Source organism: Onychostruthus taczanowskii, unplaced genomic scaffold, assembly GCF_017590055.1.
Source record: "Onychostruthus taczanowskii isolate IOZ18803 unplaced genomic scaffold, ASM1759005v1 scaffold21, whole genome shotgun sequence".
Lineage (NCBI taxonomy): Eukaryota > Metazoa > Chordata > Aves > Passeriformes > Passeridae > Onychostruthus > Onychostruthus taczanowskii.
In genome coordinates, this window is record NW_024499351.1 from 12021375 (window position 1) to 12043913 (window position 22539).

General features: G+C 36.3%; 1 protein-coding gene across 1 annotated transcript in view; it reads left to right on the forward strand.

Moving 5' to 3' along the window:
* ZFAND3 (zinc finger AN1-type containing 3) overlaps positions 1-22539 on the forward strand; it is a 133697-nt gene that overhangs the window by 67599 nt on the left and 43559 nt on the right. The window contains exon 4 of the mRNA XM_041404210.1: positions 19569-19748. Within this exon, the coding sequence (XP_041260144.1) occupies positions 19569-19748 (180 nt within the window). The remainder of the gene's footprint in view (positions 1-19568; positions 19749-22539) is intronic.

Below are 22539 nucleotides of genomic sequence, written 5' to 3' on the forward strand. Positions count from 1 at the left end.
AATCATTGCATGTTGCTGACAAAATGTTGATGGTTGTGAAAATGTGGAAAAACAAACCAATATCCAAAACAAAATACAAAAAAAACCCCTTCTATAAATGTTTACATTCAGCTTTTGTGCTTCAGACTTTCTTGTAAACCATAAACTTCTTCGTGGTTTTTCACGGCCTCTCAGAATCTTTGGAGTGCCTACTGCTCCATCTTGCACAGCATTAGTTAAAATCAAATCAGTTCTAAGACACATTTTAACTGATTTGTATAATTCTGTATAACATTTTATGCAGGATTCTTTACTGTGTGTCACTGTATGTTTTGATCATTCCCTGACAGTGCTGAAAAGGTATGATATTTTCATGATTACAGTTCCCTTGTTGTTTTGCCAGGGGTAAAAATCCTGTGCTGGCTATGTAACTGCATTTTTGTTTGAAAGGCTTTGGGGAAGGGATGGGACTGGGCAGGTAGATGTGTGTATGTTACGTGTTAGGGGGAATATATATATATATATATAAAACATACTTGGCATATGTAGAGGAATTAATTGAGCTGTGTGTGGTTCATTGTCCTGAGGGAGCTCATTGCAGGTTTTGGTGAACAGTTTGCCTCCTCCATTTTACCTATCTGACTTTTATAGTTAAAAAATATTCTGTTACTCCAGAGATCTGTCAGCCACTATGTCACTGCCATCTCCAGCAGAACACCTTTAAACCTGCCCTTTTTGAACATGTTTCCAACAGTTTTGCTAGCCGTATCAAAAGTAAAGATCTGTTGAATCCCACAACACTCTGTGCCACTGAGATGGGATAAAAATTCTTTAGCCAGGAGAAAATAATGGCAGTAGCTATTGCCTCCCATCAGTGGAGTCTATTGGAGGTGAAAGTAGAGCTATTTTAAATGCAATCAAATTGTCCATTAGGAACCAAAAAATCACAATTTCAAATGGGAGTTTCAGGTGTCTTTACATGGAAGATGGTGGAACCCAGCTTTGTGAGGGCTATTAGGTTTGAAGTAATTTAGGGTCTCATATTTTTTATTTATTTATAATGTGGTGATATGTAGATATAGATATGCGCATCCACTAATTATCTACAAAACTAAGTCTATAAAGTAATGTTAAGTAAAGTAAGACATGAAGGAAAATAAAAGGATCTGAAGATGTGGGATAAGTTTGGAATTTCCCACAAATTACTTCACTCCCCTAAACAAAATCATGTAATTTTTCTACAATGTCTGCTTTGTCAGATGTGTATTTATGAGGAATCAATAGCATTTAAATATCTGAGATGAAAATTCAGGCCAGAGTATTGTGTAAACAAAAATAGTGATCCTTGCAATAAATAATAAACCTTCTCAATAAGCAGGAAAAAAGATAGTTTTAATATTTTCCTTTATTCCAGACTTTTACCCCTGACCCTGTAAGCTGAGGCCTGATACATATTTGGTGATTACATTATAGGTTCAGAATTTCACTGGGGCTTGGAGGACGTTTTGAACTATGGAAGATTTGAGCAAGAGAAATTTAAACTTAACATTTAACATAGAAATAGCAAACCATAAAATCACAAGTATGTTAAAGACCTTTGAGGCTCTAGCACTGGGAAGCAAACTACTTCACAAGTACAAGGATTTGTTCCATATTGAAAAGGTACTAATTCAGGTTAAGCCTTTCTTTGCTTAGATACTTGTAACTGAAATCTGATGAATGTTTAACTGATGTCTGACATGGATCCATTTATTAACTGCTTATAACTTAAAAATTGGTGGTCAAATCTTAAAGTATTGACATCAAATGTCAGGCACGTTCAGTAACTTGTTCGGACGAAGAATTTTATCAGTAGAATCCAAATCCTTGTGTGTTTTCCAAACTGCTTTCCTTTTCCTTTCCTTCTTTTTCATTAGAAAATAACTCAGCAAGTGCTGTGGACATGTTATGGCTGTGTTAAATGTAAATGTCAAAAGATGTTCTGAAGAGTTACATTGCTCTCAAATTCCAGAAATCTGCAGGTGAATTGTGTAAGTCATGAAACAGTGAATGGCAGCTGGGAAGTTACTTCATTCTTTTGCATCTGGTGCAATTAAGGGAACAGAAATAAAATGCACTTTGGAAGCTTTGTTTTCCTCAACATCTCAAAGTTCCATTGCAGAGTTCTTTGCCACACAATCTCCTAAAACATACTTTCTGTATAAAAAACACTTAGAAAGTATATATTTTTTAAATCCTTTTTAATCAAATACATAAAATATCAATGAACATACAAAGAATTAAAATCCTATTGGAATTCTGTAGCTAAAGTAATTTATACAATAAAAGGTGAAGTCACAGAAAATCAATAGGAAGTTTTGAAGAATAAAATTTTTCACAGCTGTCTGTTTATATAAAAGACTGTTAGCAGAGACTATGCAACCAATAATAGATACTGAAGGGGAAGGTTTCTTAGTCAGTAAAAAGTAAGATGTCATGAAGTCAGCAAAAATAATTAAAGTAGTAGATTCTTTGAAGCCTAATGCAAGTTGCCTCTCTTGCACTTCTTCTTTGCTCTTCTTCTGACTTCTGAGAAAACTCAAGTTTTGTATTTGAGTATGGATTTGTATTGTAAAAAGGGGCAGAGTAGCATGTCTTGTAATTCTAGCTCATGTATTTACTAAGAATGTGGTTTGACAGTTTACTGTGTATCAGAGTCTCTGATAATAACTGCCTGTCATGGTACTTGATTAAAATAACTTGATGTTTTTTGGTTTTTAGGATTTTTTTTATCATTTTCTTTGTCTTGTCTTTTTACAACATGTTGATTAAAAGAAGCAATGTTATGCTGGCTAGAGAACACAGTAATTGCTACCTTCTTGCTCAGTAAAGCCCTAATTAGTGTGAATGAGCATGAAAAATAGATACTGAAATACAGTAGATAAAGGTAATACTGTGCCACAAGAGAAAAGCTTTCTTCATTGTGACCAAATTCTGGCATATTTAAAGTATTAAGAGGATTAAATGGGTGAATTAAATAGTTGTGCTCTCACACACCATTTGCATTTGAAAAGAGATACTATGTGGTGGAGTTTAGAGGAGGAAATGGGTCCCAGCCTGCTGTCTCTGCAGGGACAACAGAGATTATAATGGACCTACTAGGTTTCCTCACAAAAGTTTTTCTTACCGAATAATTTTTAGGAGAGCGGCAGAAATGCATAAATACCATTAGATTTAGGATAGCTTTACCATAGATGTATTTTGTTTGTAGATACGCTTTTGTTGCAAGTATTTGTTACTAAATTACTTTTTAAAATAATTTAGTGAGTGCTTGGTGTTTATACATATATATATATATTCCTCTAATAATTTTGAATCTTGATTAACCTAGGACTATTGAGTGCTTTCTTAAAGATGAAAATTATTTTTTAAAAAAGCAGTATGTAAATTGCATGCTGTTATTGCAATATCTCTTTTTGATTTTTATTTTCTGATAAAATTGCTTTCAGGTTCATGACAACTAAAGAGCATCTTTTCTCTCATTGTATAGCTAATCACTCTGTTTATTCCCTTTTCTGACATTATATTTAGTTGCTGAATAGAATATCAAATAAACATATTTTGGTTGCACTTACAGTTTAGTTGGATAAAATATGTGAAGTTATCATCTTGGCTGCTTTTTCATTTGCATCTACAGATTTCTAATCACTTCATAATTCAATTATTCATTAGTCTGGTGTGTTTTTAAACAAACCTCATAAGTTGTTGTTATATACTCTTAAAATTTGCAAGAAATAGCAACTGTTCTTAATTGGATACATTTATATTCTAGTGTTCTTTACTTTTCTGATGCAAGTTCTAGTTCTTAGCTTAGATAGTATTTCCAGAGATACATTGTTGGCAGCTGAATACAGACTAGATGTTGAGTTTTGCCTAAACAAGTCAGGTAACCTCTTGCTTAAAACTTTCAGAAATTCATAGTTGTGGCTTTCCACATCTGACTCCTTCTGAAAAACTGAGCAAGCATAGGGCCCAAGGAACTTCTAGGCATCAATGAGAGATCCATGACATAACACACTATAGAGAGTTTGTCTCCTCTTCTTGTGAAAAATGGTAAAACTTTGTAAGCAAGACAAAAGTCTGCAGAGTAGTTTTAGCTTGGCACTTCTGGATCACTTTCATTTGAACTTCAATTAGACAGCAATTTTGTATTAACATAGAGAGGCTGTGCTACCAACCTCTATTTTTAAAAGCAGATGTCTTTGAAGATATTTTAGTACTAATCAGGCATCCAGGTGGAAAGCTACAGCTTTCTGTTCTTCACCACATGAGATTTGATGAAAGCCTTTCATTCTGCTGTCATTGAACAGGTAAAGAAGAGAATAGAAACTCTCCTTTCTCAGCATTGCAACAGCAGGCTGAGATTTGTTTCCCTAAAGAAACTAGGAGAACGAGTTGAGAATAGCAGAAGAATAGCTCTGTACCTTTACTGAACTTTTCAGATCTTCTTAAATGTGATACTTCTGGCATGCTCTGCTTTGACAGAATTCAGCTGCATTGGGACTGCTTTGCATTTGCCTGGTGTTAATGTGTTTGCTCTCTCAGCAGGTTAAGAATAAAGTTGCTCTAATTTGCTTCTAGCCATGTTTTTTTCATCCCTTGTGCTTGATAACAGAAGTAAGAGAATGACCTAAAGAAAAAGAAAGTAGAATATGCTCACATGAGAAGGCAATGCAAATCCGACCTACAGGAGTCTTAACTTTCTTTTGTATGTCTTTAAGATATCATTTGATTGGGGATATTATCAAAAAGGAGGGGAAAGAAAATACATGAAGTGTCCATTGGTGTGAAATCTGATATTGCTCCTTAAAAATAAATGTTGAAAAGAAGTCATGTATCACTATGATAAAAATACCTTTTACAGCACTGAAAGAAACCTAAAAGGCAGCTAATGCAGAAAATCACAAACACAAGTCTTGAATTTAGAAGCTGCTGGCAACGTCATTTCTGGGCACGTAGAATTATCACTCCTCAGTGGCCAATGTCTGCCTCAGTCTTCAGCATGAATTAAACAAAAAGCTTGAGAATCCAGCATTTTACAGACAAGCCTGGTCCTAGCTGTCTTTGTAACTGTAATTCCTTTTAAAAAGCCACTACTTTTCTGCTACCTAATTTTGATGTGAAAACTAGTCTAAAAATACTTCAGGTGTGTGCCATGTCTTCAACATGAGCGGCCACTGCAGATTTTCAGACTGATGGTTTTTCTCCTGCCATTGCAAATCAATACGACTGTGTAGTTTTCTTCTAAAGCAAGTTTGATGGGAAATACTGACTCTGTAAATCATCTTTAAATTGACCAGGGAGCATAAGATTCACATTTCTAAAACTACTTTTTTGAGGGAGTGTGGAGAAGGAAAGAGATTTCAGGTTTGATAAAGCAAGAATAAGAGAAAGTAGCTCGAGAATCAGACAGTGGTAATTTTTCCATACATTATAATGAGCTACTTCAGGGTTCTCTGGAAAAGGAGAGCAAAAGTAAGGAACTGAAAAGCTCTTCATGTCGGCTGTGGCATTGCTTCATTTAAAGTTATGCTAGTCACTTTGCTGTCAGCAAAATAACAAGGTACTTGAGTACTGTGTAAATGTTTATAAAGATGTTACAGGTGCTGTTTCTTTTCAGAAGGGCTGTGTGATCTCCTTTTCAAAAATAATTTTTAAAAACAGGTTTGTTTGTCTAGAAGGATTAAGATAATTAAGCAAGATAAAAGCAACAAGCCTTACAATTCACAAGCACAATGGCTATTTTCTGAATTTTCATATTAGTTGATTTGTGACATTGAGATCTTCACACAGTGTACAGTTAGGAACTGTATTATTTCTTTTCTGTCGTTCTTTCCTCAGCTTCATTTTTCACTACAATGTTGCTTGCTGTATTCAAACTGTTTCCTGTGCACAAGCGAGCAATTCCTAAATAATTCATTAATTTGAATAAAATAATGTTTTTACAGTACCAGCCAAAGCTGTGACTAATCAGCATTCTCTCACCAATTGTGACCAAGGTGCCAGACTAAGCAGATAGAGCAAGCTGTTCTCAAAATTTCTAAAAATACTCAACAAAGACACCCTTCCTAAATTTGAAATGAATCTTGGTTTCCTGAGTTTGTCATGCATCTCCAGCATGAAATTGGGCTTGTAGCTTAATTTTCCTTATGCATAGCTGTTCCCTATCTCTCAAGACACTTGGATACCCTTAAAAATGGTTATGAAAATATAGCTAACAGTACTGAAAGCGTATTTGATAACGCTGAAAAGATCACTCAACAGTAAACACTAATTTAACCTTGAGTCATATAGCATGTGACATTTTCCACTCTGAATGGTGTGCAGTGTAAAGCAGCTTGAAATAATCTGGTTGAACATACTACAGAAGCTTGGATTTCGTCTGTCACCTCTGCCACCATGGTCCCTTCGGAGCTACTGATTTGTCTCTGTTTTTTAAAAATTCTTTTAAATGTACAAATTTGAATCTGCTAATTTGAGTAGCATCACAACCAGAACTTGGTTTGTTGGTAATTTAATAGAGCAGAATTCAACTTGGGACAGACCAGGCAAAGCAGAAGTAGCACAGCTGTTACTGTAAATGTCTGCAAAACATAAAAATTAGTGTTCTTGCTTAAATTAAATATGAGGTCTTGAAATCTTGTAATTGAGAGTTCAGCTTCTGTAATCATACTGTTTATCTCAGATGTAGCTGACACATTCTAGTATAGCCTGGGGAACTTGGAAATGAAGGAAGCAGGAAGCCAGACCAGTGTTGCAGTTAAGATTTAGTTATGTTCTGAACTGGAAACTGGAGGAGATTATGGACTGACGTCCCAGAGTGCGTTGTAGAGGTCACAGATTAATTAGCAAGGGAGTATGTTGATGGAATTGAATAAATGGTTTTCGTATCAGAGGGTTTGTAGTGCTAATATGTTCTTAGTCATTGCTGAATTTGGCAGGAAGAAAGTAGGGCATAACCAGCAGCTCTCTTGAGTCTGTGAAATCGAGTGCAGGAGATTTGCAGATATTTGCCTTTATGAAACAAGATTTAAGATTCAGAGTTTGAGTTCCTATGGAGTATCAGTATAGTTAGCACGCAGGTCTACAAATTAATTTCTTAATTAAGAGTCTTGGAGAAAACATGCATTAGCTTGGAATTTAGTTCTAGGAAAAGAAAAATGTAAATATTGGGCTGTGGATTGATTTAATTACCTGAAATCCCTTAATTTTACTTCCGCTTTCAGTTGAGCTGCCACTGTTATTTGCTGTGAATCTTAATGTACTAATGTTTACAGAAACCTTGGACAACTAATAGAAAGACAGATGTTTCCTGATGTTGTCTTCCAGAATACCTAGTGGAGCCTATTTTTTATTTGAATAAACATATAAAACATCTTTTTGTGTGTGTAACCAGTGTTTCTAGAGATAACCCAAGCCCAAAGTATGAATAAAATTAATGGTTGCATTGCTTCTGTCCCATGTAGAAAAAAAAAATTCTTTCATTTTTATCTGTGCTAAATATATTTTTTGTTGAAGTTTATTTTATATTTAGGCATTAAAATGTATCTGGTTTTATATATGTCACTGTGGCCCTAGTATATGATTATGAGAATAAAATCTATACTTCAGAACTGTAACTTCTGAAGTTGTTTACCTCCGATATTTTAATGCACAATTAGGCAGGATTGAAATGTTACCTTACAGCATTTTGGATTAGGGCAAACACTGGAACATCAGTCACAGAGCATTACAAGTTAGATTTACTGTCACTGTTTCCAAGCCAAATCTATTGAATGGGTAAATGCTTTGCTCCTCATTTTTTTTTGTAGATACATTTCTGTTTCTCCAGCAAGATTAGAAACATTGGAGATTGTCCTGATAAAAGTTACCATCTAGTGTTCATATATTGAAGAACTTGCAGACTTTAATTAGAAATAGTCAATGCAATGGATGACAGATTTCTACTCCTGAAGACTGGCGTTTGGTGTACCCCGTATTTGAAGTGATACAGGAAATCCTTGTTCTGTTTTTCTTCTGCATTTCTATTTGCTGGTTTGAGTGTTGCATGTATTACGTGTTCACCTCTGTAGGAAACATACAACTCTTGCCTATTTTTCCCTAAATGGGAGGTTTGGTTTTATTACTTAGGCAGAACAGGAGAAATTGTAAAGCAAGATAGCAGGCTTGTGAGATTTTTTGTTTTCCCCATGCATAGTTGAGTTGCTCACTGTAGACAGTAGAAGTGGGTATTTCAAGACAGCCATTTAGGCATTGTATATTGTAGTCATTGTTTTGCTAGTGTTGGCACTCTGAATGTTTTTTGTTTTTCCAGAGGTGTCTGCCTCAGTCCTCTCAAACTTCTATCAAAATTAAATTCTTGCAGTTAGATATTGTTGGTACCACTCCTTTGTCTCTTAGAAAACTACATTACTGGGTGTTCCCACAGATTTATACAGAAGAATTTACCAAAGATGAAATAACATCAGTCTTGCTTCTGCAACTATATCTCTTTTTCTCATATTTAATTTAAAATTTATTATTCAAGTTTGGTAATGTGCTGCACAGCAAGGTGATGCCCCGTCGCTTTATTTTCTTCCCCTTTTTTCTTTTACTTTTGTTTTTCCTCCCTCCTCACTGAAGAAAGTAGTTTCTGTTTTGGAAAAAGAATCTGTATTGGTCCTCAGTCATATGGAAGATGTGCATTTCTGCTGTCTTTGTTTTATGTGTCAGAAAAAGGATCAAGGGCAAGGTTTTTGTTAATTGTTTGAGATTAAAAGGATGGATTAAGTTACCAGGTTGCTTCTGTTAAATAATCAAATTTGCCATAGCAGTTCTTACTCTAAAATTGATACATATAAAAAGAGACTCTTTAAAAGTGTCTTTACAGAAATAAGGAAGCTTCTTTTTCCGCTGAAGATGATTAGAATAGAAGTCAATGCAGGGAAGGAAGGTTTTGGAAAATGCAGCCTAGTAGAACACCTCCCTCTGGTGGTAGATATTACAGTTCCGTCTGCTCGGTCACACCGTGACTGGAACCTTCATGGCGGGAATGCCACTGCTACTGAAGAGCTAGGAGAACTTCTTAAAAATATAATTGAATTGCATATATAGTTTCCTCCCCCCCTGGCTATGATGGGGGAGATTTAGGCTGCTTGACCTCCTTCATTCTGAATTTGTCAGGTAATCCATGCTTACTTCTTCTCCCATCTTGCTGCTGGGATTGGTTGCATTTTGCCATTTTTGCTGGGCTGTAGGAATAGGCTCTGTGGATCTTGGTGCTTTAAGCAGGTAATCACAACAGTATGCACGAAACAGCTCATAGCTTCTAGCAATCATTTAGCTCGTTCTGAAAATTTAATTAATCTTTTAGTTTATTCATATTTAGCTGCTTGGTCTGAATTTCATGTGCCAGTCCTCAGTTAGTTTCCAAAGTAATATCTATAATTACTTGTACTTGAAACACGATTAACCACCTTAACTGGAGGAGAAAGGTTGCTGTTAACAGTTTATCTTGTAGGGTATTAATGCCAAGAAACTGATTATTTCAAAGTTGTTTTTTTTAATCAGCTGAACAGGAACGGGTTCAATCTATCAATCAGGCATGTGAGCTCCCAAAGAGGTTGTAGAATTGTTATTTTTAGCTCTGTTTAGGCATAACAAGAACGCTTTAAAATGATTCTCGAAGGCATATTTTAGTTCCTTGCTTTTCATGCCCATTACACTTCAGAAAGTATAGCAAACTAGCAGAATATATGAGAACAACATTTTTTATCCTTGTTTTCCTTTCTATTTAGTAAGCATTTTATAATGTTTTTTCCTGTTGTTTTTTCACAGCATAGTGAAACCTGCTCTTATCCCCCCCATCCAGGCTGAGCACTCAAAACACTTCTAGCTTTGTTTTGTATGTCATTAATAGAAGAACCTGTGAAACTAAATCTTCTCCAAGGCTCCAGCTGAAAAGCAAAAAATCTGGGACATTTTTGTGAGTAGGAGTCCTAATTCCATAACTGTGACACTGTTAAACTGAGGGAAACAAAACTTCAGACATGGAGGACTGGCTACAGAAGCCCATTTTTATGTGCAGGATCCCAACATTACCAGCATTTAATTAATGCACAGTTCAAGGTCAGCACATCACTGCTCTGATTTGCAGGTTGGTTTTTTGCTACTGTAGACTCCCCTTTGAGGGATTCCACACGTGTTGTGCCAGCTAAGAACCCTTTGCAAGCCAGAGCTCTGGAAACACCACTGGTAAAAGGTTATTTTTCCGTATCTGCATAAACTTGGAAGTGATAGCACAGGAAGTCAGATCACATCAAATGACAAATCATGGATATGAAAAGCAAAAGGATTTTTTTCTTCTTACACCTCTTTTATTGCACTTTGTCTTAATATGGAGATACAGACATAGACAAGAGTGGGTGTTTTAGGCAATTTCAGCAAGGATCCTCCAGCACTGACAAGCAGAAGGATCACTTCATCATCATAAGAGATGCTTTAAGTTCTCATGTCTTTGTAACTTAAAAATAAGGTGAATCGAGGAGCAGTGTATTTATCTGTGTTTTCCACTGAGGGGACAGGAATGCAACATTCTGACAGGAGCAGTTTTTCTATTCCTTTTCCTTTTCTACACTTCTATGGTTTCTTTGCATTAAAGGAAGCATCAATATCAAAATAGTCAGCATTTGTGAGGGGAAAAAAACACTTAAAATCCATGAACTTCAGATATTAACTCAACTAATAACTTTTTTGTAGCCATTTTGTACCAATTTCAAATGTTGAGATGGTTTCCAGCTTTTTTCTTTGGGATCAATTTACTAATAATGAAAAAGGTTGTTGTCTTTGACTTCTATTCAGAATTTCTAATGCCTTCTTCTAAAAGACAATTTTAATAAGAAATTTTAAAAAAACCTTTTATTAATTCAAAACTTTGTCATGTTTTGTTGCTCACAGAGAAGCCCAAGCAATGTTTATTTTATGTACGCATTCAATGTCTGTGTCTGATACTTTTGTTCCTAAAGGACTGGAAAATAAATATGTATATTTAAACTTCACTGAGCAGAAGCATGGTATGCTGAAGTATAGGCTTGATTTCTGAGCCTTGGTGTTCCATAGTCAAAATTTAATGTAATGCAGAGGTTTGTGGCATCCACAGCTAGGGAGAGTTCTCCATGTTTGAGCTTTGGGATTTATAAACCTAAGTTGGCTTTTCTTTTCTTTGTCTTTGAGCTCTTGTGTTTTTGGTTGGTTGGTTGGTTGGAGTTTTTTTGTTGTTGCTGGCAGGTTGAACACTACTCTCCAGCATTTTTGTGTGATTATAGAATGTGGTGGAGGGGATGGTAAGTGGGAGACTACAGCTAGTCCCTCAAGCTTCCGGACTCCTTGCGTAGTTAATGAGCTCTGGAGATGGAGGCTAAGGCAGCAAGGTGTCAGATGAAATTTCAGTGAATGTTCTCACTCGTATGACTAAAACATTGCTTCAGTTTTCTTCAAATTATTTTAGATTATTGAAGTGACAGATTGCTCATATAAACTAACCATTGCAAAGTTGTTGCCCCAAAAACTGAGGACTGTCAGACTGGAAGTTGGCTCTCCAGGCTTTCCTGTAGCTACTTCATATGAAAGGCAGATGTGTATTACAGGAAGAAGCATCAGGTTGCTGTAAGACTGAGAAGAGTGGAAAGATTACCCCTTATACTTCATCCTTCATTTGGTGGTAAAACCTAAATAGTGAGAAAATACTAAATCTTCCTTACAGACACACATTTCCAAGTGTTTGGTTGGCTCTGGGAAAATGAGGCCAAGAAGTGGGAGCGCCTGCTCTCCCTTTTCTTCCAGAACAGCCTCTGGGCTGTTCAAAGGAAAAGAATCTGATAAATAAGTGATTCTGGGAGATGTTTTGAGGGTTTCAGTAGTAGTTATTAAGGTGCCCTAACTGAAGGTAAGGGCGAGGGCACTGCTGAGTGGCTTACTACTAAGCAAGGTTTAATCTACTGCAGAAGCCTTTGGTCCCTTGTGAAAATCCTGTCAATTTATGACATAGTCAAACATTTGGGAATGCTTGAACTATAAATGTGACTATTATTGACAGAAAATGAGGCAAATGTACACGTTAATTGGAATGATATAAGTTAGACTGGAGGAATTAATTAAAAAATAATAGACGTGTCTTGAAATTGGAAAGTTCTCTCTAGATATTGGAAAGGGCATGGTAAGGTGACTTGCAAGATAGTTCCAGTATAAGAAAAGCTAATTGAAACATTTCTTTTATTAAAATAATAGTTCTATGTGTCCAGAATAAATATGAGTTGTAATTAAATCCTGTCAGTTAACAATCCCATTTTCAAGATCTCTCATTTATTATAAACACACCTTGAGAAGTTCACTTCATTAGTTTGTTTCATAGGACTTGCTGCTGTTGCGAAGTGCTTGGTTTATGGGTTCATGGGTCAGTTTCCTCCACCAGAACAAATGTTTCTCCCCTTTTAGGAGTGTAAGTTTTGGTGTCTCATCACTCTGAATTTAATTTAAACTTGTACATTTACTAATCTGTTTAGTTTCATGAAGGGATAGTAATACTGAAAGACTTCTAGTGATAAACATACTGAAATTTAGGGGAATAATAGAGGCACGGTTTTTATGGGCTGTGTGCTGCTCTTAATCAGTTTTATGCTTGCGTTTTTGAGCATTTTCTAAAACTGTCTCGTCTTTTGTAAAATGCCCGTGTCACACGTTTTCCAAGCTGTCTTTGAGAGCAAATTCTACAGATCACAGCTGCTTACATGTTTTCCCCAGGTACTTTTAAAAAAAATTTCCCATGTTTAATTCTGTTATATCTCTGCTGTGTTACCCTCAGATCATGTTAAATGTTTGTTCTTTTTAAGTGCCAAATGAGTCTTCAAATGACTGCAGGATTTTACTTTTCCTGGCTATGAGGCAATGGAGTTCCTTGTCTTGTTTCTTGGAGTTGGTACAATTGTTGAGATTGCCATCTTTAGCAGAGGAGCATTGTAAGAGTCCTCAGCAACCTGCCCACTCAGTTGGTGTCTTACTAGTCCACTCTGGTATATGCCCTTCCTAATGAATACCTGTTCCACATATCATTGAAAAATAAAATATTTCTTGCAGTCATGATGGAGTGGTTTCTTTGTCTTCCTCAGTTAAATTTCATGCTTTACCCTTGCACTGGTCTATTACCAATGTCCTTTGATACAGATTCAAGAATCCATAGAATGTCAATTAGTTGGGTATTAAATTGTCTTCATGCCCTTGTTTTACCAGATGCAGGTGCTGTATAAGCCATCCCCTCACTGGTTTTAGGTTTTGCAATGTAACAGTACCTTCAAGTAGAGTTTTTTCACTGTATGTGATCTATAATAAATTAAAGTATGAATGCTAACTGTGGACCTTAGGGATTCTCTGACTGAAAATTTAAAGTGGATTGTTAAAGTAGGAGTTTACTCTTCATGGTTTCAGCACATTGGATCCTGTAAAAGTCAATAATATTTATTCTTTTTTATGTTGGTGAGTTTTCTGGAATAATGAAATTTTAGTTGGAATAACGTAAGCCTGCTACTTTACGTAAGAATAGGAAATGTGACACCAGGGTACAGAAGTTTTCAGTGACCTTGTTCCTGTACTGAAATAGCTACAGTAAGCAAAGTGTCATTATCAGGCAGAGCAAGTAGTATTTGTTCTGTGGGGTAGCCATTCTCAGGGGATACTTTGTAGATGATAATGAAATTCCTATTTCATCAATTTAGGATTTCATAACTGCTTTGAAAATGATGGGATCATATGCCGTTAAAATGGCAATTTTTTTCGTGTCCGTCGTGCAATGTGTTATAAGTCTGGTTAATACAGTTGCTGTAGATTCTTTTGTACAAAACTGCATTTTCCTTCCTTAAAAACATTTTTGTATATATAATAACGACCTGGATCTTAAGTTGAAGGTCATCTCTAACAATGGTATGCATGTTGTCTCGATAGTCTTTGCTTATTAGCTATTCATGAATTTTCTTGCTAATTAATAGGCAAAATATGGTAGTCAAATCTAGAGGTTCCTGTGTAACTTTGGGGAAGAATAATTTTATTGAGCCAAGGGAAATAAGGTTTATTATGGAATCTCCTCTTTAAGCAAGGAGTGTCTTTTTGGAGAGAAAACCAGGTCAAAACACATCATCATCAGACTTCCTCCCACCCATCAAAATCTCAACCAACCAAAGCAAACAAAAAACTCTACAACAAAACCCCCACCAAGCTAAATCCCCAAAATATTGATACATTGCATAAGACTTACAAATAAGGTGGTGTTATATACCTTGACCCTTATTCCTCAGTGATAAATACATGTAATTGCAGATGTGTTGTCTCAGTGTTTGCCACCCTTGCAGATGCGTCTTTTTTATTTTGTCTTTGTAATACTTCTCTACTTATTTGAAAGGACAATGAAATGCTTATGAAAAACCTAGTATATGCAATATGCAAAGCTCTGTGTTATTTGACACTTATTAATAGTGTGTTGCAATTTTTAAAAGTATGGCAATCATAAAGGATAACTTAGCATAAAGAACTAATTTCAGTTTTTCTTCATGAAGAAGAAAAGCTGGAAAAACCAGACAATATTGTGTTTATGAATAAAACCCCTAAGATCTGAATAGCTTTCCTGTATCATACATGCTCGTAACTCTAAATAATGTTCTTTTACAGAAAATCACCTTTCTAGTATTTTTACTGTTTAGTTCAGTACTTTGTACTGTGAAAACTATATCTGCTGTTAGCTCTTATAAGAATATACTGCAATTGTAATTTTGTACTTTGCAGTCTTAATATATTTTATTTATATATTTATAAATATAATTTACTGTAATTAATACATACCTCTGATACCTTTTTATTACTTTGTTTGTCACCTCTTAATGTAAATGCTTGTGTGTATTCTATGTTGCATTCTCCTAATAGCCAGATATCTGTGTTTATTCTCCAAGTGGGCTAATGCATCTTTCTGTCTGCATGTTATTTAAAAAGAAAAAAGCTAAAACATCTCTTTCCAAGTGGGGTTTTATTCCCAGACCGTTACTGCAGCTCTGGATTGCATTCAGTATGTACTGAAAGTGAAGGTTTATCCATCTCACCTTAATTTATTATGCAAAAAGTAGTTACATATGAATGACACTTGAAATGCCTTCAGTAAGCTATGAACCAAAGAAGTTAGTGAAGAGTTCTCAATAGGTAAATAAAATCTCTGGGAATTTCAGTACTATTCCCTGGCCATATGTAAATAGTTTCTCTGTTCTCAGTTCTGTGAACAGACATATGAAGAAACGAAAAAAAAAGGCCATAACTTAAATATTTCACAGTAGCAGTTTCAATGTCATAACATTTGTTACTTCCCATAGAATACTCTCAGAAAGCAGTTTCTTTTACTTGTGGAACTGTTTTTTGAATAGACTACTGTATGTCTGTTGTGTACATTGGGATACTAATGGACTGGAGACATTTGATGTTATACCAACACATTAATTTATGCTCTGTAGAAGAACAGGTTGCTCTGGGAATAAAAAACATGCAGATTGTGAATTTAATGCAGTGTAAGAAGCTAGCACTCTCCAAATAACCTTTTTGCTAGCTCACATTGCTAAGTTATGGGAACTGTAGGATTGAAGAGTTAGGAAGTGTAATATTTCCTATTGGTTAAAATAATTACTTTAAAGACTTTGATTTTCTCCCCTTAGCATGCTGTTTACTCTGACACCTCTTCCATCACATATTTGAATGAACTCATTCTTTATAATGAAACATCTGTTTTAGGTCAGAGAATAGGAATTGTTTGTAACTTGGACTCTCAAAATAACCCAAAAGGAGATTTTTGGCTTGATTTCTTATGCCATAGCAGTAGTGCAAATGAAGAAACAGTCTGGCTTAGTACTAAGTCATTTCATGCAACATTTTGACATACCTCTGTTTTTCAGAAGAAATGCTTTGTGATATGCTGATGATGTTCATACTTACCGTTGCCTTAAGTTTTAACTGATTGTAATCACAGAAGTTACCAGAAGCAGTAACTTCTGGTAACTTCACCAGAAGCCATGAAGGGTCGTTTCCTGCTTGGTCACAGAGCCCTTAGTGAAACAAAAGTCAAGAACTCAAGATTTTCTTGGTGTTTTGTTGGATATTGATGGCTAAAGAAGGCTACCTACTGGAATTGGGACTGTCTGATTTCTTGTATCACAGAATCAAGTATATCAAGTATTTTAGGTGGTGGAAGGGGTTGGATGTCCTAAATACTTGTTCTTGAGGCAATGGGTGAAATGAACATGCTGGGAAGATGGGCTCTTGCAGGTTGCTCACCATAAACTGGTAACAGTAACTGGACAACTGAACTTGAAAGTTTTAGGGCTGTTCAGAAAGTGTGATTTTGTGTGGCAACTCCAGTTTTATGGGCTAGAATCAGAAGCTGTAAAGGCAATGGTTTTCATTATTAATGTTATCTTATTAATAAAAAAGGGCAAAAGATGGTCCTGCCAAAGAAGGTGTTACCTGAAGTATGGAAACAAATGCAACTTCTTGTCTTCCTGTAGTCTAAGCTGTTAGAATTCATTGTACATATAGAATATGAAGTGATTGAACCATGTCTGTCCATTCATACAGTCGTTGTTTTATTTACAAAGAAATACTAAGCAACAAAACAAAAATAGCACTCTTAGTATTAATATCCAGTGCACGAGAGCGCTGAGATACTCTGTTCTTGCTCAGCTATTTGAGGTACTGCGTGTGTAACCCCTGAACTCAACAAAGCAAAAGGTTTTTGGAGCTTGAAGCAGCTGACAGCTGCTTATTCTTAGCAGCTTTTCTACCAAGCACTAATAGTTTATTGAAAATATTTCATACATTTTATTGATAGATCTTTCCATCTACTATTTCCTCATATTTGCAGGAAGGAGCAAATTTTCATGTGTTACTTTGATGTTGACTCCACCATATTGTTAACAACAGGATACTTCGCAGTATAACAAAAAAAAACCCTGCCACAGCCACCCCAAAAAGCCCCAAAAACCAAACCCACCAAACCTGAAGGCAGTGGAGAAAGGGACACAATGTTGAGAGGAAAAAGAAAACACCTTTTCTAACAAATGGAGAAGGCTTGTGTTAAAAATTGCAAAGATGCATTTTATTAACTAGGAATGGGCAGTGCAGGTTTCGTGGACTTTCAGTCACCCTTATGCATTTTGGCACAGATTCTGCTAGTATAGTGAAAGTCTTAGGAAAAAATTTTTAAAAATCAAATTAAAGTGTTTCTCGTGCCTTTCCAATTAAATAGGAAACTTGTGCAGGTGGTGATTAATGTCTTGCCAGCTCTTGTTCTGTTTTTTCCTTGTTGAGATTATTAGGTGAGGTCAGTGTTCTGTCAACAGAATTGCATTCTGATTTTAATCAGAATAAAGCTTACCTTTCAAAACTTGCCAGGGTCCTGCCTGTATCATGTGTGTATTTTTGTTTTATTTGTTAAGCATTTAAGGCTTAACTGGATTTATTCAGGCTCAGCTCTCCTGGAAATACTGCTAACTTTTATGGTGCTTGCAGGAAGAGCAAGGTGATCTGCAAGTTATTTGTGTTAATGAGAGTCCTGGTTTACAGAAGCCAAATGTCCCCCAATACATGGATGAAATACAAAGGCAAGCTTCAGTTACAGTTCTTGTGTTTAGGGTGCTTGGGATCATCAGTCTTAAGGCTTTTCTCAAGTACTGTTGTCTGTAATGAAGAAGGGGCTAAAACAGGGGCAGGAGGTGTTCTTGTGTTCCACTCAACTGAGCAAGCTAAAACTTTTTTGAAAGTTAATTGATTTGCAGTCTGAGTAAAAGTTAGTTCTGAACAGGAGGTCATGGGTTAACAGAGGCAAAGAGCACTTCACTGCCTGATGGATTTTGCTGCTGCAGCAGCTCTGAACTGTTAAAATTGCCGCAGCTGCCTGATTGTGGCTGGTGCAGAAAAGTGTCTGAAGCCTTCTTGATTGCACAAACACACAAATAAAATCCAGAAGCCCAGTTTGGGTTAGGATTTGTTGATTCCTAGTGAGGCCTGAGTAGAACATCTTCCTCAGTCCTGTAACTCATCCCTGACAAAAAGATTCCCCTTAATTTTCAGAGCTGTAATTTGGAGGTGGATGATTTTATGACTGCCACCTCCTCCCTCCTCATCCTCCCCCCTCCTCCTCCCTGGGTATGTGCTTGCTCCTCTCCCATCTGGACTTCTGGCTGACTCTTCCACAGCAGAAGTTAAGGTTTAATTCTTCTGGCAAATCAATTAATTCCTAAATCAGCATTCAGGGACTGTTTGACTGTAGTGCTTCCTAATCCCAGTGAGTCATGTTGGCAACCTGTGTTTCTAACACATCATCATCTGCAAATATTTATAGACTGCTCTCTTTTCTTGTCTGTCATGACATAATAGTGTGCAACCAAATATTGATTTATCTATGTATTTATGTATTGAATAAATTCTACACTTTTATGTAATTTTTAAAAAATGTGCTTAGATACCAAGTGGTGGTGCACTTCATCTTCAGCTGTCTCTTTACAAGGAAGATGTGAGAGAGCTAGATGCTAAGCAAACCAAAATTCATTTGGTTGGCAGGTATGCTTCCCAGAGGCAGAGTGTGCCAGACTGAAATCCAGTAGTGTAGCTGGTAGACATGCTATAATCAATCATATATCAGGACTGCAGATTTGGGAAGAAGCTTTCAGTGGGGAATTTGCACTTGAAAATATTTCCCCTCCGAATCTAGTTTGGAGGTAAGGTAAGCCAGAGGGTGATGTGTCAAACACATGGGACTTGGACTATGGGGGCAGTTTGGAGACAAGTGTGACTTGACATTTGCTGATAAAAAAAGAAAACTTTGAAGCCAAATCGTTTGTACACATCTTCAATATATTTTAGTGATTTACTTTCCATACCTAACTCACTGCTCTTAGATCAGTGGGCAGCTTTTAGTGCCAGTGTTGGAAAGTGAGGGAAGGAGGAAACACCCCAACCTTCCCCCCACCTCCTCCCACACATTCCCTCCCAAATACCATCAAAGTAATGATGCAGACAGAAGCAATCCTTCACCTTTCCATGCTAAACTGGCACTGTAGCTGAGTACACTGGCTTTGCCAAAACTGTTACTGATGGGATTTTATATAATAGCAGTGAAAAGTGTAACATTCCCATAGTGCTGAATTACATACCTTGGTTCTTCCCTCACTGGATGTCTGTTCCCTTTATGTTTCTGTACGTGCTTTGTGTAAACCCTTCAAAAAATTGATTCTGTGTGCTGTGGTAAGCTTTGAATGCTCTTGGATGGCTGGAGAAACAAGACCTTTGTGTAATTTGAAAATGTCTTTTCCCTAAGAAATAACTTAAATTGTTTTAAATCTGAAGCAAAAATTCGAAGGCCACTGTTTGTGTTTATCAAAGTGATGATACCTCTGGCAGTGTTTTGGACTTAATTTTATTACATGGGGGTTTTTGCATAAAATTTGATGATTAGACTGAGCGAGTGTGGTGACATGACATCTTGGTTTTGATAGATTTCCAGAAGAAACAGCCAGACGATGACTCTACTCCCAGCACAAGCAACAGCCAGTCAGATTTGTTCTCTGGGGAAACGAACAGTGACAACAGCAATACCTCTCTAACCACGCAGGCCGCTAACTCCAACCAGCAACTTTTGACAGAACTGAATGTAACTTCACCGAGCAAAGAGGAATGTAAGTACAAAAGTCCTAAGTGAAAGCAAAGGAGGCATCAACTTTTTGCTTTGTTCTCAGGTTTATGTTTCATTGACTTCCTCTGGAAGTTAATGGCCTGGTTTTTGGGTGAAGGGGAAGGTTAGAAGCTATTCACAAAATAGACATTATGGCTTTAACTGAAGAACAAATAGGAGTTTTTAACTAACTTCATATTTGATAGATTGTATTTCTTATATATGTAAGCCATTTGATGTGTGGGAGAGAATTTAATTGTGAGAAACTCCCTCTCACATTAGTGGTAAATTCATATGTGTATTCTAGCAGTATCTTGTGAAATTTGACTTTTAAACATGTTGGTTTTTAATTACTGTAGTTGCACAGAACACTGACTGTAATGTGTGTTTATCTAGACTGCTACTTGCGTATAACTTGTTTTGTGTGGTAATTTATCTATTCTTTCATGACCTATATTTTGTCTTTATTGAACTGTTGGGCAAAAATTCTCCCTGAAGGTAAGTTAGAATGCTTAGCAAACACAGTGAGATAAAATTGACTTTTAAATTATTCTAAACCTCTGTATAAAGTTCATCTTGCATTTCACCTATTGAGTTGTAAAATCTACATTCTACAACCTAAGCTCCAGTGTGTAATTTGTAGCTTCATTTTTCTCCAGTAGTAGATATATTTTAGAAGGTGGAGAGAAACCCCCTTGAGCTGAGATTACTTTAGGCTGTGGCTAGTGAATAGGTCTACACATTGCAAGAAAATGCTTGTTTATCAGTAGGAAGTTTACAAAAGCTACTCTGGTTCTTGAGCATTTAGGCAACTGCCGGAAATAACAGTGTTGACAAAGTACTAGGACTAATACATCTTGCTTTCAGTTGTGTTAACTATTTGCTTAGGATGGTTTTGCTGAGTTGTCCAAGTATTTATTCTGTTTACAGGTATGAAGAGGTTTTAAATATGGAGGTTGGCTGTGCACAAAGCATAAAATGTCATTTTGGGATTGTGGTGGTTTGTTAGACTAACTAAAGTAAAACTTTTAAACTGTGATGTTATTATCTCTCTGTATTTGTGACTATTGTGAGAAATCCAAGTGCTCAAATGTGAGTGTTCTCTGATGAGTTCTTGTCAAAAGACTAAACTTGCCATGTAACTCTTGTCTCTGCTTTGTGTACACAGTTGCTGCTGACCACCCTTCCATCTCTTCCTTCTGTTCAGTGCTTCTTCAGGGGAAACCTGTAGACTGCTGTAAAAACAAGGCCTTAAAACAAGCTTTCTGGGGAATTCCGGAAAGCACATTATGCTTCAGCAACACATTTGGGCTTCACAGTGCAGGGAGCTTAGAGCACCTCGCTCGCTTATTAGCTAGTGTCACAGGATGCTTCTGTAGTGCTTACTGGGTCAGCTTTCCAAAAGTTTATTCAGGTAGAAATGAAATTGTATTACAAATCTGTGTTACAACAAAGTGTTTCTGTTGTGACTGAAAAAGATTTGGTAAGTGGGAAGGTGATTACAAGAATGGGAAAGAAATTAAATTGTGTCCTTCATTGTGAATTGCTGCGAGCTTGTGAGCATACACTGAACGTGACGGATATTAGGCAGCACAGCCTGCAGAGCATTTGAAAATATTGCCTATTAAAAAAACTCTCTTTATGACTTCCTGCTGGGATGTTTTTAAGTGAAATACAGTGGAGAGATTTATTTACAGCTCAACCTTCTCTCACATCCCCACTACCTCTTTAATGGAGCTTAATATAATTTATCAGAAATAATTATGTACAGATGGAGATTTTCTGATGGATAATGACCTCATTGTGCAAGGTTCTTTCCTTTAAGGAAGAATGCCCAGACTTAAATGTCTTTTGGATTTTAGTTTGAGGTTATCTTTTTCTATGCAATATTTATTTATTTTGCAGCATATTCTGTAAAGTATGCACTGCTCTTAGTACAACTGTGTTCTGTTATGAATAGAATTGTGGTAATTCACCAGAAATCAATTGTATGGAATCACTGGGCTAATCCTTATCCAAGTGTGGGAAAATTGATCTAATCGGGAAGGATCCTCATATTTCATTCCATTCACCTCTCTTTCCTTTCAAGATTTTGAGGAGAGTCTTCTGAGGAGAGTCATTTGCCACAGTACTTGAGTCCACAGGGTAAACAGAGGGGACAAAATTGCAGCAAGTCGTTTAGGCAATTAAAGTCATTTATGTTACAACAACTGAAGAAAACTGTAGAAATCACATTTGGTAAGATTCATACTCTGTATCGGAGAAAGTGAAAGGGTTTTTGTAGTTGTTTTTAAATAGTTATTTCTTTTTTATCACAGAATGAATTATATAAAAGAAAATTTCTTTGAACTGTATTTTGCGGAAGTTCAGTTTGACACTGTGCAAGTATTTGTGTGGTTTTTTGTTACTGTTGTGATTATATGTGAGAGTTGCATTTGCATTCCTGAGTGTCGTACATATGCATAACCAGGTTACAGTGACTTTCCATCTCCCACCAACCTCAGTTCCAAAGAGTTACCTACCACAATGACTGCTGTGCCTTCTTATATCTCTCCCCCTTATTAGGTGGAAGGTAGTTCTCAATATTATATTTACAGTCAACAAAAATGTGATAAAAATTTATACCCAGAGACAATAGCACAACTTCAGTAATTTTTCCCCTCCTTCATATATGTTTGATCTATTATGATATATTACTAATCATTGATTTTTTTTTTTTAAATTCTGTTGAAATTGGTGAGGGGGGAATCCTGTGGAATTCTTTTTTTTCCCCCTTCATGTATACTTCTTGAGTT